Source organism: Oncorhynchus tshawytscha, linkage group LG11 (assembly GCF_018296145.1).
Source record: "Oncorhynchus tshawytscha isolate Ot180627B linkage group LG11, Otsh_v2.0, whole genome shotgun sequence".
NCBI lineage: Eukaryota > Metazoa > Chordata > Actinopteri > Salmoniformes > Salmonidae > Oncorhynchus > Oncorhynchus tshawytscha.
Window position 1 is genome coordinate 33259303 of NC_056439.1, and position 17338 is coordinate 33276640.

General features: G+C 42.2%; 1 protein-coding gene across 3 annotated transcripts in view; it reads left to right on the plus strand.

Moving 5' to 3' along the window:
* The first annotated feature begins 1694 nt into the window (after positions 1-1694).
* Positions 1695-17338, plus strand: part of LOC112261798 (latent-transforming growth factor beta-binding protein 2) — a 148842-nt gene continuing 133198 nt past the window's right edge. Inside the window, exons 1-2 of one of the 3 annotated variants that reach the window (XM_042330032.1) lie at positions 1695-2658; positions 8591-8664. In XM_042330032.1, coding sequence (XP_042185966.1) covers positions 2195-2658; positions 8591-8664 — 538 coding nt within the window. In that variant the 5' untranslated portion in view covers positions 1695-2194. The remainder of the gene's footprint in view (positions 2659-8590; positions 8665-17338) is intronic. The other 2 variants (XM_024437411.2, XM_024437410.2) reach the window with 2 other exon arrangements.

Genomic DNA, 17338 nt, shown 5'->3' on the forward strand with positions numbered 1-17338 from the left:
TGGACAGTACACAGCTCTGGTCAGCCCTGCTCTCCTCTCCTCACGCACTGGACAGTACACAGCCCTGGTCAGCCCTGCTCTCCTCTCCTAACACACTGGACAGTACACAGCTCTGGTCAGCCCTGCACTCCTCTCCTAACACACTGGACAGTACACAGCTCTGGTCAGCCCTGCTCTCCTCTCCTAACACACTGGACAGTACACAGCCCATGTCAGCCCTGCTCTCCTCTCCTAACACACTGGACAGTACACAGCTCTGGTCCGCCCTGCTCTCCTCTCCTAACACACTGGACAGTACACAGCTCTGGTCAGCCCTGCTCTCCTCTCCTAACACACTGGACAGTACACAGCTCTGGTCAGCCCTGTTCTCCTCTCCTAACACACTGGACAGTACACAGCTCTGGTCCGCCCTGCTCTCCTCTCCTAACACACTGGACAGTACACAGCTCTGGTCAGCCCTGCTCTGCTCTCCTCACACACTGGACAGTACACAGCCCTGGTCAGCCCTGTTCTCCTCTCCTAACACACTGGACAGTACACAGCTCTGGTCAGCCCTGCTCTGCTCTCCTCACGCACTGGACAGTACACAGCCCTGATCAGCCCTGCTCTCCTCTCCTAACACACTGGAAAGTACACAGCTCTGGTCCGCCCTGCTCTCCTCTCCTAACACACTAGACATAATTGGGTTGGAAATTATCATGACTCTGAAGGGGAGAAGCTGAGCAGAGCAGGAGCGAGCCTGGTGGGTCCAATGCTCCTCTGTCAGCTGTTACTCAGAGGAAAGACAGCTAGCGTTGCTTCTCCCAAACACACAGCGAAGTTATGATGATTGTCTTGCATGTAGTAACTTCTGTTCATTAATTCCCAAGAAACTAGGTCAAAGAAATACAAACATAGCCTACTTCACTTACGTGGGATAGAAAAGAAATGGACAGACCATGCATGCTGACCCAGCTACTTTTGTGATTTTTGGAAGATGTGTGCAACAGTAATGGTGTTGGCATGGTGGAGACAGGAGATGAAAGACATACTGTATAAGTGTATCATTGTGGTTTGAATGGGATGATGCGGCCAACTCTCTGTTGGTTGTTTAAGATCTTATGGGAGAAAATAAATGTTGTTTCCAGACAGTCAAGGACAGGGAAACTGATGATGCAGCATGGATGAAAGGGGAAGATGAATGGGATTTGTTATATAACTTCTCTAGTTTTCCAAGAACTCAAATTGAGCTTGAACTATGTGTGCATTACCCATATCCCCCACATTGTGTGACACAAAGATCATATTGTTAGGTCAATGTTCAATAATGAGTGCTTGCTGTTCTACTACTACTCAATAGTTAGCCGTTTATTATTAAGTGCTATATTATACATGCATGACACATTGACTTAATCTAGCATAGCCTACTCAATCTAAATTTGCCTTTATTAGAATGACCATTACAAAAGACTCGCAGAATAAACAATTGTCTAATTCCCCGAAAATCTGAACGCTGTAGCCTTCTGTGGTATCCAAATTGCGTGCTACACGTGCATTTTATTCAATGGCAGAATAGAGGAGCATATTTTATTAACACACAAGGAAACATATCATACTGTAACTTGGTAGCAATTGTGTGGCCGCTGAGCGCTTGGACCGAGGGGGGCTGAGCGTAGGCATCAATAAGACCACGAAGGGGGAGTTTCTTCTTGTAAAATGCACGCAAAGCCTCCCAAAAATTCCCGGTGATTTCAGATCCAAGAAGGTGGTCATATCCATTGGAGCACCATTCAAAGTCGAGAACTTTCACTTCGAGTAGTACTGTGGCTCCAACCCTGGAATCTCATTGCTGCCCGCGCGCGAAAAAAACCCATTAACTATTACAGATGGATTAAAATGTATCTGACATCATTTTCATAATCGATTGTTTTTGTAAGTACAGGGAAGCTTTACATTTTCGATTTTATGAGCATATGTCAAACCTGCGAATTGATATACGTATATTTAAGATATTGATATCCATTCTGCGCAATGCTTACCTGGACATTATGAAGAGCATTTCGCATGCTTGGGAAAGAATAGGACTACATTGCTGCTAAATAATTCTGTTCGCCTCAATATTTAACCTCTTGATATCGCGCGTGACTATCGAAAAAACGGAATCTTGATAAGTCACCAAGGTACACGCAGCAGCAATTTATTTTTTGACAAAAATATGAACCGGTTGTGGATTGCAGTTTTAGTGGTTTTAACCATTGCAGTTGTACGAATGTGTGACTGTCGGAAGGACTCAACAGGTGGTGGACAGGAGATGTGGGATCAGCTCCGGGCGCGAGCTAGGGGGCAAGGTCACTCCGCAGGGGGAGCGAACGACGCTGACCCCGCCAGACCATCCAGAGAAAGCTCGCACAGGTCCTCTCACAATGTATCGCACTCCGGTCGCGGGGCTCCTGTGAGCTCATTATATCAACGAGATAACAGGCACGCGACGGTAATTAAACCAGTTCCAGCTCCCATTACAGAAGCTTCCCACCCGGCGGACGATTCCACCGTTGCACAAGATGCTGCGCGTAGAGCCGCAAGACAGCTCGGCACCCACCACTCATCACAGTACAGACCCCGAATAATTTACAGACAGAGCAACAAACCCAGCTCCACGCACACCAGACGCCTTGCAGGGTAAGATTTTGCTTGTTATCGGTTGTAAAAAAAAATGCCTGCAGGAGTGCGTTTCAGTTAGTCTACAGATGTAGGATCTTAATTTGAGCCAGTATGCTACAGCAGGAAAATAATCCTTTAGGGGTTAACACATTTTTCTTAAGGGAAAATCAAGACTGACATTTCAAAGTGGAAATTACAAACTTCTCAAGCCTTTGTAAACCTCAAATACACAAGTCAGATACACTACAAGTCTCCTGCAATGGTGTGATGACATTTAGATCCTACACATGTACCAATCATTTAAATCATTTTTTAAATACATAATACCTGCTGTCTCTTCCCGGGGTTGTAAAGTGAGTATAGGGTTCAGTGAGTGTAGGCCTAGGGTAGTTATGAACACCTGTATCAAGGCTACATCATTGTCATTGGTGTTCAGAGACAGTGATTGATGTTGGTGGCTTGTGGGGAATGTCATGAATAAGCACAAGTCCATTAGAGTGAAACTTTTGCTTAGTTGGTAGGCATACACTTGCTGTTACTCTGCTATACAACAATGATTGTATTATACCATCGAGCAGGGTTCCCCAAGAGCTGAATCTAGTTGGTGATCTGTAGTGATCTGTAGCCTATGCAGTTGTGTGCTTGCTAACTGCAAACTGGGTGCTTATATCACACATATAGGCTAGGAAACATTGGCTATATTGCCAGTGGCGTGTATTCATGGATGCCAAGGGAAGCCAGGCTTCCCCTTTGTCTCTGTATGTGTAGGCCATCTATCTGATGCTGTCTGGTCTAAAAGAGTATGACATTGTTGCGCCTCTAGCATTGAGTGCAAGTGAAGCCAGCGAGCATTTGGCCTCCCTTGATTATTTTTTTGTATAAAATAATAGCCAATCAATGTTGAGCTAAACTGAGTGAGCTCAACTCTGAATGGCCCTGGAGCACCAAAACAAAAGTGTCAAGGGAAGCCAGTTTGTATTTGGCTTCACTCCAATCACATCGCACTGAGAGCATACGTTTTAACAGAAACTCTTTGTGCATCTCATTGTGTTTGTTGGCCTCCGGTGGCTAGCTAGCTAGCTAAAATTGGCCTTTTCCCAAATTAGCCATGGATGGAGATAGGGATTTGGACCCGGCCTTAGGCCTATATATCACGGTCGCAAGGCATATGAACTAACAGGTTATAGAGCAAGTAATGCAATTATCATGACACATAGGTTGTAATATGGCGTTTTTTTCTGGCTTGGCTTCCCCAGTGATTTTACCCATCTCTACTGTATATTGCTCTAGTCTAATCTAATTAATGAAATAACTCTATATACTGAAGAAAAATATAAACGCAACATGCAACGATTCAAAGAATCTACTGAGTTACAGTTCATATAAGGAAATTAGTCAATTGAAATAAATTAAGTAGGTCCTAATCTATGGATTTCACATGACTGGGAATACAGATATGCATCTGTTGGTCACAGATACCTTTTTAAAAAAGGTAGGGGCGTGGATCAGAAAACCATTCAGTGTCTGGTGTGACCACCATTTGCCTCATGCAGCGCAATCACATCTCCTTCACATAGAGTTGATCAGGCTGTTGATTGTGTCCTGTGGAATGTTGTCCCACTCCTCTTCAATGGCTGTGATAAGTTGCTTGATATTGGCGGAAAGTGGAACACACTGTCGTACACGTCAATCCAGAGCATCCCAAACATGCTCAATGTGTGACTTGTCTGGTGAGCACAGTATGCAGGCCATGGAAGAATTGGGACATTTTCAGTTTCCAGGAATTGTGCACAGATCCTAACGACCTAGGGTCGTGCATGATCATTCTGAAACATGAGGTGATGGCGGCGGATGAATGGCACAACAATAGGCCTCAGGATCCCGTCATGGTATCTGTGCATTCAAACTGCCATCGAAAAAATGCAATTGTGTTCATTGTAGCTAATGCCTGCCCATACCATAACCCCACCGCCACTCTGTTCACAACATTGGCATCAGCAAACCGCTCACCCGCACAATGCCATACACATGGTCTGCGGTTGTGAGGCCGGTTGGACGTACTGCCAAATTCTCTAAAACAATGTTGGAGGTGGCTTATGGTAGAGAAATTAACATGCAATTCTCTGGCAACAGCTCTGGTGGACATTCCTGCAGTCAGCATGCCAATTGCACACTCCCTCAAAACTTGAGACATCTGTGGTATTGTGTTGTGTGACAAAACTGCAGTGTATTTTTATCACCCCCAGCCCAAGGTGCACCTGTGTAATGATCATGCTGTTTAATCAGCTTCTTGATATGCCACATCTGTCAGGTGGATGAATTATCTTGGCAAAGGAAAAATGCCCACTAACAGGGATGTAATCAAATTTGTGCACAACATTTGAGAGAAATAAGCTTTTTGTGCATGTTGAACATTTCTGGGATATTTTATTTCAGCTCATGAAACATGGAACCAACACTTTACATGTTGTGTTTATATTTTTGTTCAGTGTAATTTCTCTTTTGTCTCTCTCTGTGTTTTCATAATTTTCAGTCGATTCGCAAGTCGCTGAATCTCACCTGAGAACTCATCCGAGCTAGGGAAACAGCTCCCCTTTGTCTCAGTATGTGTAGCCAATGTATCTGATGCTGTCTGGACCAAAAGAGTATAACATATTGTCGCCGTAGCATTTGATTGATTGATACCAGCAAGCATTTAGCCTCCCTTGTTTTTTTCTAAAAGTATTAGCCAATCAGCGTTAAGCTGAGCTCAACTGTGGGTTGCCCTGGTGCATCAAAACTTCCCCCAAGGGAGGCCAGTTTGGATTTGGCTTCACACCAATCAAATCACTTCCTAAGAAAAATGTCATTTTCAGAAAAACGTGTCTGTTTCTGTACTGCTTATGTTTATGTCCTGAAGGAGCTAGCTTGTGTTTATGTCCTGCAGTAGCTAGCTTGCTAAATCGGCCCTTTCTTAAACCATGGATGGAGATGGGGATTTGGACTTTTGACTTAATTCTCTGTACAGGCCAATGATTATGACGGCGATTCTGATCTAACCATAAATTAATATGTTGTGCCATTGGCCAAACAGAACCACCATCGGTTGTGTCCATTAAAACCTATTTATTTTTGCTAAATGAACCCTCGTGCAGCCAACCCTGTTTGTTCCACAAGACAAAGCATGGCACACATAGGAAAGAGGTGTTTACATTATAATCAGAATGGACTTTAAAAGTTCACCTTGGGTTACAGACATTACCTGAATGTTAAATGGAATATTCTTGTTTGAGTATGTCTTTACAGGGCCGCTCACCGAGCCCTATAGGAATCAGGTTAAATACAGTATATGGCCAATTTCGGAGGGACACTTTATTAGCAATATGAGGAACCATTCTAATTGGGGGATGAAAGCACATACACTGCTGTATAGGCATGGTGAGGAATGCCTAGCGGACTCCATGTCTGACATTGAGTGCCCTGATTTCAACCCCCGTTCTGCTTTTGATATCTTGCTCAGGTAGGCTTTGTTGCTTGGTTCCAGAAAAGCAAACGCAACACATACATTGGTCTATGGTTCCCATAGCCTTTCACAGGGAGATTTAGAGACATTCAAGCATCAGTGTGTTCAGCACCAATGTCTTTATTACTGTAACTGAAAGCAGAGCATGAAGCACTTACGTCCACACAACACTATGGGCTTGATTCCATCATACTCGGTACTGTAACCAAAAACATCTTATTTATTGTGCTTTAAGAATGCATGTTTGAATTCATGTACTCAACAAGCCAATGTTACAAAATGTCAATAAAACATCAATTCCAATCCATGTGGCTGTCAACATACTTTTTCACTGTACAAACAGCAGGGGCGCAACTTTCACTGGGGACGGGGGCATGTCCCTCCCACATTCTGAAATTGCAATTTTTCCCCCCCCCGGTTTTATCATTTGTATGTGATACAAAACGATGCACCGGTGTGCTTTAGGACCATGCGAACGCCTCCGAGTGATTGGGTAGGCTGTTTGGAGTGTTTATCACACTGGATAAAAAAATAAAAATAATATTACGTCCCCCCCACTTCTAAAACCAAAGTTGCTCCCCTGACAGAAAGAGTGTTATTATTTGTTTATCCAGAAACCTAGTTACTAGTTTGATTGAATAGGGCACTGTGAGTTTAAGGGGGTGTAACAGTTAAGGTGCCATAAATCTTCAGAGGCATTACCCCGTGGTAATTCACATTTTTTTCACCTCTTTCTGATTCATTAGCTTGAAATGAATCCTCTGCTGGTCGTTAGAGAGCGTGTGTCTGCATGACACATTTCCTCTTGGAATTCCCACTCTCTCCTTACTCACCATCTGGTTTCTGGTGAGCCCTCGGGGAGAGGCAGTTTCATACGGTGTACCTGTCATGTCCTCTCCAGCAAAGTCTGTCAGGAAGACCGCTGACTGCTCCAACTCAGAAAACTGCTCAACCTGGCTGCATGAAATGGGTCATGACGAGTGCAAATATGACATCATTGATATTTTTATAGCTTTTATGAATGGTTTCGCTATGAAGAGCTTGGAATTCTTTTACCATGCTAGTGTACTCTCCATGAGGCTTTCAGGAATGATCCATCCATATCAGGGCTCTACAGTGCGACCATTTTATTCACATATGTGCCTAAATATTTCGCTGTGCACCCTGGAATTTTAATTTAGGCGCACCGGTGCACCTATAAAAATGAAGGATTCTAGCTTTAATACCTCAAATATTTTTTATTGTGCTCCTAAATTTCTTTGATTGTGCCTACATTTTTCAACTTAGGCACACATGTGCTCCTTCTAAAAAAGGTCAGCGTAGAGCCCTGCATATAAGCATCAACATCCCCACAGACCTGGTCTGTTTTGTGTGGTTCATATTCATAATTTATCTTTATAAAAATGTAGGACTATTTTATGGGAGGTATTGTTTTCTAAGTATTGTGTAGTTCTTGAAAAGGTAAAGGTAATTAATTACCTTCCTAGCAACTACTTTGCTAAAATCTGATTGGTCAGATGTGTATTAATTGTCAAAAGAGAACAGTTGACTTGATGCATGTTTGTGAATGTGGTCAGTTCATCATTAAATGTGCATCAGAGTAATTGGTCTCCTTCCAGTGTTTGTCTACACAAAGAGTCATCCATCCATCCATCCATCCACAATCTAAAGAACTCTCAAACTAGAAAAACAACAGCTGTCTGACCAGGTGATGTTAACAGAAGGCAGCCAGTCCTACTGTATCCCTGTGTTTACACTAACAGTTTACTAGTCATCTCCTGACTCAGCCTAGATATCGTACCACATCTGCATAAGTCATACAATCACTCAACAAACTGCCATTAATATCTTGTGGCAAGATGATGGGAGGTCGATTTATACAAGCACTATTGTTTTAGGTTTGAATTTGCCCTGGAGTTGCTCTTGTGGTGTGGTGGCTTTTCATGTATTTCCCTGTAAAAATTGGCCAGTGCTGTTCTTACTGATTAAAGTATGTAAAGAATCCAGTTATTACAGTTTGCCTGGAGATTTATGTAATGTGCAGCCTGGGTGCTTTTCCTGTTTCTCCTCTTCTCTCCTAGGCTCAGATAGCCATGTATTTGTTTTCACTCTAGACTCCATGCAACACAGAGAGAGTGGTGTGTGGCTCTACACTCACAGATAGAGTTTCATGCTTTGCCTGAAAATGTTATTGCTTCAAATGTAATTATGTTCGAATCTCTAAGGTGCTCCTTCAATAGGCCAACCACATTAAGGGATGTGGAACTATAGTGGGGTCAGAATTAAATCTCAGATAGGAATGTTAAGGTTTGAGACCATGAACACTCTAACCATTATTCCCCTTATGAAGTATGAATTGTGGGGTACTGTACTTCCTGCATGCCAGTCCATTTGAAACATTACGTACAGTATATATTACATATCCCATTTCTGTCTCTCTCTCTGCAGACCTAATGTATGTGGAGGTCACCAGTGCTGCTCTGGATGGGCTGTGGCTTCTGGGACCAACCGCTGTATAAAGCGTAAGTATTCATATCTGCCTTCAGGTAAACAATCATTCATGACTGTCTCTTGACCATCTCTCTCAATCATGTCTCAAGTTGTTAACTGCTCATTCTCAGGCTTGGCCCTGAGTATGAAACACACCAAATCCAATGCCTACGAACTGTGTAAGAATATAGTGTCAGATGGTATTACGAATGTGTCAATATTCCCTCCATGGTCATGTTATTCATGTGGATTTGCATGTAGAGTTTTAACATGTAAATTACCAGTGCTTAGCATTTGGCTCGCTCTGTTGGACGCAAGGGCTTCATTTAGGGTGTAACTGCACTATTTTTACCACAGAAATATTGGATCTTAACTGCCGCATAAAAGTCAATGGCAGATACTGAGGGGGAGTGAATAATTGCCCACTTTTTAAAACACAATTTCGGCAGAATTTTAACAGCTTTCAAGTGTTACCAAGCTTTTCACTGTAACATTCTTGACATCTGCCTTTTTACTGTTCTGTGGGTTGTTAAGTGCTCTGTATGCTTCCTAGTAGGGGCAGCAGCCTTAAAGAATCTCTTTTGTTGAGAGAGGATTGTGACCTACAAACCAGCTCCTGGTTGCAAATATTATTCTACAGCCTACCAAAACATTTTCAGAATGTTTTTCCTTTTATTTGTGTCTGTCATCATGTTGCAGACTGAAATATCAGGATTTATAGGAGAAGCTGTTTAATAAAGAGTTATCTTTAAGCTTTACAAGCACAGAATGTGAAACCCTCACAACCTACATTTCTAGGCTGAAACAGTTCCCACAAAGACTAGACAGCAGTACACACACACACACATACACTGTCCCATGCTACAGAAGCTGATGTTGTTTGCCTATCAACTCAGTCAATAAAGTCACCTCATCCAATTACAAAGCAAGCTCATTAGCCAGCCTCCTCATTATCCCTCTCTCCCACCTCTGATTCTGCCTCTTTTTCTCAAGCCAGCCAAAGGCACACTTACAGAGGTGTCAATTACTTAGGTTGAAGCAGATTCACCTGCTAGAAAGTAACATGTCCCCTTCTAAACCATTCATGTTAAACACAGTACTGTAGACCATCTAAGAAGGTCTCCATCCCACTACCATCTGGTATCTGTTAGTAGTTTGGCCCTCACCCAGGTGTTGTTGGAGGGTAGGGTACTATCAGCTGTGTAGTGAACCCCACACCACAACACTGGGTCGGGCCCTGGCCTGGTGCTAACACAAGGACCCCCCTTAATGGAGAACCTCCTCCGTGGTGGTGGAAACCCCTCACTAACTATCACTTTCTCGGAGTGTGTTACTGCAGACCCTAACAGGGCAGCAGTAGTTGTGGGCGGCCACATGAGAAAACATTTAAACTAACCCAGGGGGAAAGAAAAGGATGTCAACTGGGCCATAAGTAAAAACATATCCTCACTGAGCCACGTTGATTAAATTCTATGTGAAGAATTTGAAGTGGTAAGTTTCACCTGGGAAAGCGGATTTGGGACTGTGACTTTGGTGTCTTGTTGTGGTTTCTCAACAATACATGCTTGTTGAATCAGGTTGAAGACACAGCAAACACTGTACATGGCAGGAGTTAGCTTGTTAGTTGTCCAGTTAGAATGCCGACAAGGATTTTTATTTTTTATTTATTTTTATTTATTTATTTTTAATTTAACCCCTTTTTCTCCCCAATTTCGTGGTATCCAATTATTTAGTAGCTACTATCTTGTCTCATCGCTACAACTCCCGTACGGGCTCGGGAGGGACGAAGGTTGAAAGTCATGCGTCCTGCAGTACAGCACCCTTAACCACTGCGCCACCCTAGGATTTTTTTGAAATGTTATGTTTATAAAAGGTCTGGGTTTCTGTGTGTCCCCCCACACATACACAAATCTCTCTCACGCAAAATTTGGTAATGTACAGTTGAAGTCGGAAGTTTACATACACTTGTGTGAAGAGTGTGAAGGAATGTGAATGAATGTGTGTGGTGTCAATATGCGTGTGTGTGTGTGTCAGTGTGTGTGTGGTTAGAGTCCAGTGAGTGTACATGGAGCCTGTGCAAGAGAGTCAGTGCAACAAAGAATAATACAGTTTTTCACGCGTCAACGAGCATCTGCGTTGCCAAGGGCTAAATCCTGCCTCTCCCATCCCCTCATTGTTCTCCTCATTGGTTATACCCAAGTGGGTGTTTGATGTTTAAAGATAAAAAGCTTGGAAGGAGGAGAGATGACGAGAAACTATTCGGTTGACCGTTTATGTGTGGATTAATTGTCGGAGTAGAGGACCTTGTGCATTTCAGGTTAAGTAACAACTCAATGTTTATATCTCAGGACAAATTTGCTAGGCTAGCAAGTGCAAGCTTGGTTCAGAAATTAATGTTTGGTTTTTGATATTTTAGCCTACGTGTCGTGATCGCGTTTGGTGTAGAGGGACAAAATCTATTTATGCATAATAGCGCACGAGCACAGCCGGTTTGGGTTCCGTGTTAGGTTGGAGTCATTAAAACTCGTTGTTCAACCACTCCACAAATTTCTTGATAACAAACTATAGTTTTGGCAAGTCGGTTAGGACATCTACTTTGTGCATGACACAAGTCATTTTTCCAACAATTGTTTACAGACAGATTATTTCACTTATAATTCACTGTATCACAATTCCAGTGGGTCAGAAGTTTACGTACACTAAGTTTACTGTGCCTTTAAACAGCTTGGAAAATTCCAGAAAATGATATCATGGCTTTAGAAGCTTCTGATAGGCTAATTGACATCAGTTGAGTCAATTGGAGGTGTACCTGTGGATGTATTTCAAGGCCAACTTTCAAACTCAATGCCTCTTGATTTTCCCATGGTGTCAAGCAAAAAGAAATCAGCCAAGACCGCAGAATTTATTTTGTAGACTTCCACAAGTCTGGTTCATCCTTGGGAGCAATTTCCAAAAGCCTGAAGGTACCACGTTTATCTGTACAAACAATAGCATGCAAGTATAAACATCATGGGACTGCACATCTGTCATATCGCTCAGGACGGAGACGCGTTCTGTCTCCTAGAGATGAACGTACTTTGGTGTGAAAAGTGCAAATCAATCCCAGAACAACAGCAAAGGACCGGGGGAAGATGCTGGAGGAAATAGGTACAAAGTCCTATATCGACTTCAACTGAAAGGCTGCTCAGCAAGGAAGAAGCCACTGCTCAAAAACCGCCATAAAAAAGCCAGACTACGGTTTGCAACTGCACATGGGGACAAAGATCGTACTTTTTGGGGAAATGATTGATGAAACAAAAAAGGAACTGACCATCGTTATGTTTGGAGGATAAAGGGTGAGGCTTGCAAGCCAAAGAACACCATCCCAATCGTGAAGCACGTGGTTGGCAGCATAATGTTGTGGAGGCGCTTTGCTGCAGGAGGGACTGGTGCACTTCACAAAATAGATGGCATCAGGAGGAAGGAGAAATATGTGGATATATTGAAGCAACATCTCAAGCCATCAGTCAGGAAGTTAAAGCTTGGTCTCAAATGGGTCTTCCAAATGGACAATGACCCCAAGCATACTTCCAAAGTTGTGGACAACAAAGTCAAGGTAATAGAGTGGCCATCACAAAGCACTGACCTCAATCCTATAGAAAATTTGTGGGCAGAACCGAAAAAGTGTATGTGAGCAAGGAGGCCTACAAACCTGACTCAATTACACCAGCTCTGTCAGGAGGAATGGGCCCAAATTCACCCAACTTATTGTGGGAAGCTTGTGAAAGGCTACCCGAAACGTTTGACCCAAGTTAAACAATTTAAAGGCAATTGCTACCAAATACTAATTGAGTGTATGTAAACTTCTGACCCACTGGGAATGTGATGAAAAAAATTCTTAAAATGAAATGGTGATCCTAACTGACCTAAGACAGGGGATTTTTACTTTGAATAAATGTCAGGAATTGTGAAAAACTGAGTTTAAATGTATGTTTAAATGTTTAATTGTACATTTCCTACTTCAACTGTATATACAGTGCCAGTCAAAAGTTTGGACACACCTGCTCATTCCAGGTTTTTCTTTATGGAATCTTGTAGTAAGCAAAAATGTCTAATATAAAATATATTTTGATTTGTTTAACACATTTTTGGTTACTGCATGATTCCATATGTGTTATTTCATAGATTTGATGTCTTAGTAAAAATAGTAAAAATAAAGATAAACCCTATATAACCCTACATAACCTTATATATATATATATATATATATATATATATTGTCATAAGCGCAACGTGACTGCAAAAGAGACATGTTAGAATGTCAATTCTCATCAAATAAATTAGAAATCTGACAGAAATACGGAACAAATCATTTTTTGTTGTTGTAAATTAGTGGTGTTTTAATTTCTTTATAAAATGTGGGACATGATTATTTGAATGCGGGACTGTTGCGCACAATCCGGGATATGTGGTCACCCTAGTCTGGTGGGGGATCTAGATATGGATTTAAATTGTTTTAAGAGTTCTTATCCTGTTGTGTGTTTGGTCCAACATGGGCTTTTGTCCCAGATTCTTCCAATAATATCCTGATTCTGTCTCTGTGTTGTTGTAGAAGGATGGATGGTTAACACAGTTGTTTTTTATATGTTGTTTTGCTTAGTAAGTTACATCTGTCTAAAAGAGTTTGGCGCTATGTAATATATATAAGTAAAAACAAGAAATATATACAGTGCATTCGGAAAGTATTCAGACCCCTTGACTTTTTCCACATTTTGTTATGTTACAGCCTTATTATAAAATTGTTGAAAGATAATGAGGATCTGCACACAATACCCCATAATGACAAATCGAAAACACGTTTTTAGTAATTTTTGCACATTTATTAAGAATAAAAAACAAAAATATCTTATTTACATAAGTATTCAGACCCTTTGCCTTGAGACTCGAAATTGTGCTCAGGTGCATCCTGTTTCCATTGATCATCCTTGAGATGTTTTTATAACTTGATTGGAGTCCACCTGTGGTAAATTCAATTGATTGGACATGATTTGGAAAGGCACACACCTGTCTTTATAAGGTCCCACAGTTGACAGTGCATGTCAGAGCAAAAACCAAGCCATGAGGTTGAAAGAATTGCCCTTAGAGCTCCGAGACAGGATTGTGTCGAGTCACAGATCTGGGGAAGGGTACCAAAAAGCTTTGAAGGTCCGCACGAACACAGTGGCCTCCATCATTCTGAAATGTAAGAAGTTTGGAACCACCAAGACTCTTCCTAGAGCTGGGCGTCCGGCCAAACTGAGCAATCAGGGGGAGAAGGGCCTTGGTCAGGGAAGTGACCAAGAACCCAATGGTCACTCTGACAAAGCTCCAGAGTTCCTCTGTGGAGATGGGAGAACCTTCCAGAAGGACAAACATCTCTGCAGCGCTCCACCAATCAGGCCTTAGGGTGACCAGACGGAAGCCACTCCTCAGTAAAAGGCACATGGCAGTCCACTTGGAGCTAGCCAAAAGGCACCTAAAAGACTTTCAGACCATGAGAAGCAAGATTCCCTTGTCTGATGAAACCAAGATTGAACTCTTTAGCCGGAATGCCAAATGTCACATCTGGAGGAAACCTGGCACCATCCCTACGGTGTAGCATGGTGGGGGCAGTATCATGCTGTGGGGATGTTTTTCAGTGGCAGGGACTGGGAGACCAGTCAGGATCAAGGGAAAGATGAACGGCGCAAAGTACAGAGAGACCCTTGATGAAAACCTGCTCCAGAGCACTCAGGGGCTCAGACTGGGGCAAAGGTTAAACTTCCAAAAGGACAACGATCCTAAGCAAACAGCCAAGGCAACTCAGGAGTGGCTTCGGTACGTCTCTGAATGTCCTTAAGTGGCCAATCAGAGCCCGGACTTGAATCCGATCATCTCTGGAGAGACATTTAAATAGCTGTGCAGCGACGCTCCCCATCAAACCTGACAGAGCTTGAGAGGAACTGCAGAGAAGAATGGGAGATGTGCCAAATACAGGTGTGCCAAGCTTGTAGCGTCATACCCAAGAAGACTCGATGCTGTAATCGCTGCCAAAGGTGCTTCAACAAGGTACTGAATAAAGGGTCTGAATACTTATGTAAATGTGATATTTCCCATGAATTGTTTTTTATACATTTGCAAAAATGTCAAAAAACTTGTTTTTGCTTTGTCATCATGATGTATTGTGTGTAGATTGATGAGGGGGGAAAAAACAATTTAATCAATTTTAGAATAAGGCTGTAACGTAACAAAATGCGGAATGTCCACCAGAGTTGTTGCCAGAGAGTTGAATGTTTATTTCTCTACCATAAGCTGCCTCCAACGTCGTTTTAGAAAATTTGGCAGTACGTCCAACAGGCCTCACAACCGTAGACCACGTGTCCTGAGCCTTGGTCCTTCGGCTTCTTCACATGTGGGATCGTCTGGGGGGGGGATTGGCTAGGCCTGGCTGCCAATTATCATGGCTGCATCCCTGCCCAGTCATGTGAAATCCATATATTAGGGCCGAATGAATTTATTTCAATTGACTGATTTCCTTATATGAACTGTAACTCAGTAAAATCTTTGAAGATGTTCCATGTTGTATTTATATTTTTGTTCAGTATACATTCTAATCAGGCTTTGAAGTTCATGTTTGATGCTTTTGTCTACATGGTCAGATGTGACCGTGGTCTGATCCAGTTGATAGCTTTCATAAGACTTATAGCTCTTTGGGTTTTTCTGCTTGGATTGACAAAGGCCATAAAGTGAAGCGAGATGTAACGGTGGCCATTGGCCATAGAAAAATGTCCAATTTATATTCATATTTATTTACAATCATCATTTAGCCTAGCTACACCCCACAGGACTGAAATGGTGCATCTGGTTTGGGGGTCATCCTCTGTTCTCTTTACAAAAAGAAGTTTTACTGTAAAGCCCTAATACTGCTCCACACATTCTTTACACGATAAAAAATAAGTGCAGGTTCCTCCTTTTGCCAGAACCGGGTTTAGAAATGAACTTAGTCCGTGGCCAATATTAATTTACAATCACAATTCACAGTTTTAAATCAAAGCATGAATGAATACTTCACCAGCAAACCCGTAATTCATGAAATGAACCAGGAATGGTAAGCAGTGGGAATGCAGTCCATCTTGATAAACAATTATTGCCAGAAAAAGAGAGGCTGAACATCGGATTAGTGGAATTCCTTTGCTTTGTATCGTAAACAGCCACAGTAACCTGTTTCCAAAATAGTAAACCCTCCAAATTAAATCAACTGAGGTGGAAAGAAAAGGTCACCTTGTTAGATGGAAGGACATTTATCTTTCTGATTTATTGTCACAACCGTACCAGAATTGGAATCCAGTATTTATAATTCAGTAGATAGAAATAGACTCTCTCCTGTTCTACACATGCTTCACTTAGATATCTCACTCTAATCTATGGACCTGTGGTATTGAAAGTAAGATTCACAGCAGTTATCTCACAGTGAACATGATCTGGGCTACAGTATTACACAAAGTTGATCTGAGCCAACTGAGCATTCAGCTCTCATCTATTAGTAGTGTTTATTTCTGGTTGGTTAGGAGGTTTATTCCTATTCCTTTATTCCTATCAAAGTTGAAATTTAAATCCTGACCAACAGGTGTTTACATACTGAGTCTGGCACGTGTCCACCGGCCATAGAGACAGGGCTAGCCCTTGGCATCCACACCGCCCGGGTCACTATGCATCAGTGTCATTGGGTTTGCAATGGCTTCTCCTCCCCACAATTTAGGACAGAATGCTGAATGCCTCTCACAGGAGAGAGAGTCCCCACCGTGCACACTGTGTCCTCCTGACCGTCTCACCCCAACCTCACACTGAGTTTACCCAGTGTCATGGCACAAAGACTTATCGATCCAGTAAGCTATTTCTGCAGTCATACTTACTGTACCTACTATAGTAAAGACAAAATAGTGCATGGTATGTATTGAATTATTTCATCATTCAACAAGTATAATCAGCCAAGAAAGAATGGCCCCACCATGAAAGGCATAGCATTGCCTCTTGATTTAAATCCTTAGCTGTCTTTGAGAGGGCAGATGAAAGGTGCATCATTCAAGAAAATAAATAACGTTGTTCTCAGCCTCTTAAGTAGCCGGTGATTGACAGAGTGAAATGAGTGAAAGAGTGAAATTTCAGTAGAAAGGAGGTTCTTTTTGATTTTCCTTCCAGCTTTCTTTGGCCTGCTGTGCTGCTCAGGGCCCCATCCAACCCTAAAATAACTCTTCATGCAGAAAGTCTGCCTCGGTCTCTTTCATTCACCCATTCCTTGCTATTTCTCTCCCTCTTTCCAAACATAAAATTCTCACGTGGAATGTTTCTTTAATTCCATGATATCCTCACTGCTGTTGGGGCTAGATTAAAGCCTTCCAGTGCACTTAGATTTGGAGACACCGTTGGGAATTATGTATATTTTGCGTCAGGCTGTCCTGTGCTGCCCATGCTCAGAATTACATACTTTGTAGTAACCTCATAACATAACATATGCCTATGTACATATGCTGTATGTATGAGTCGTGGGGTTGAAAACTGTTTAATTGGGGAAAATAGTCACATTTCACAGATGAATATAATATATGTGAAATTGTGTTAATTTACCTGTCAGTTCTTCTAAGAGTAATTTGTTTTGATTGATTGAGTTCTTTCGGTCCGTGTTGTCAAATAGACGGCTGGCTGTAGTGT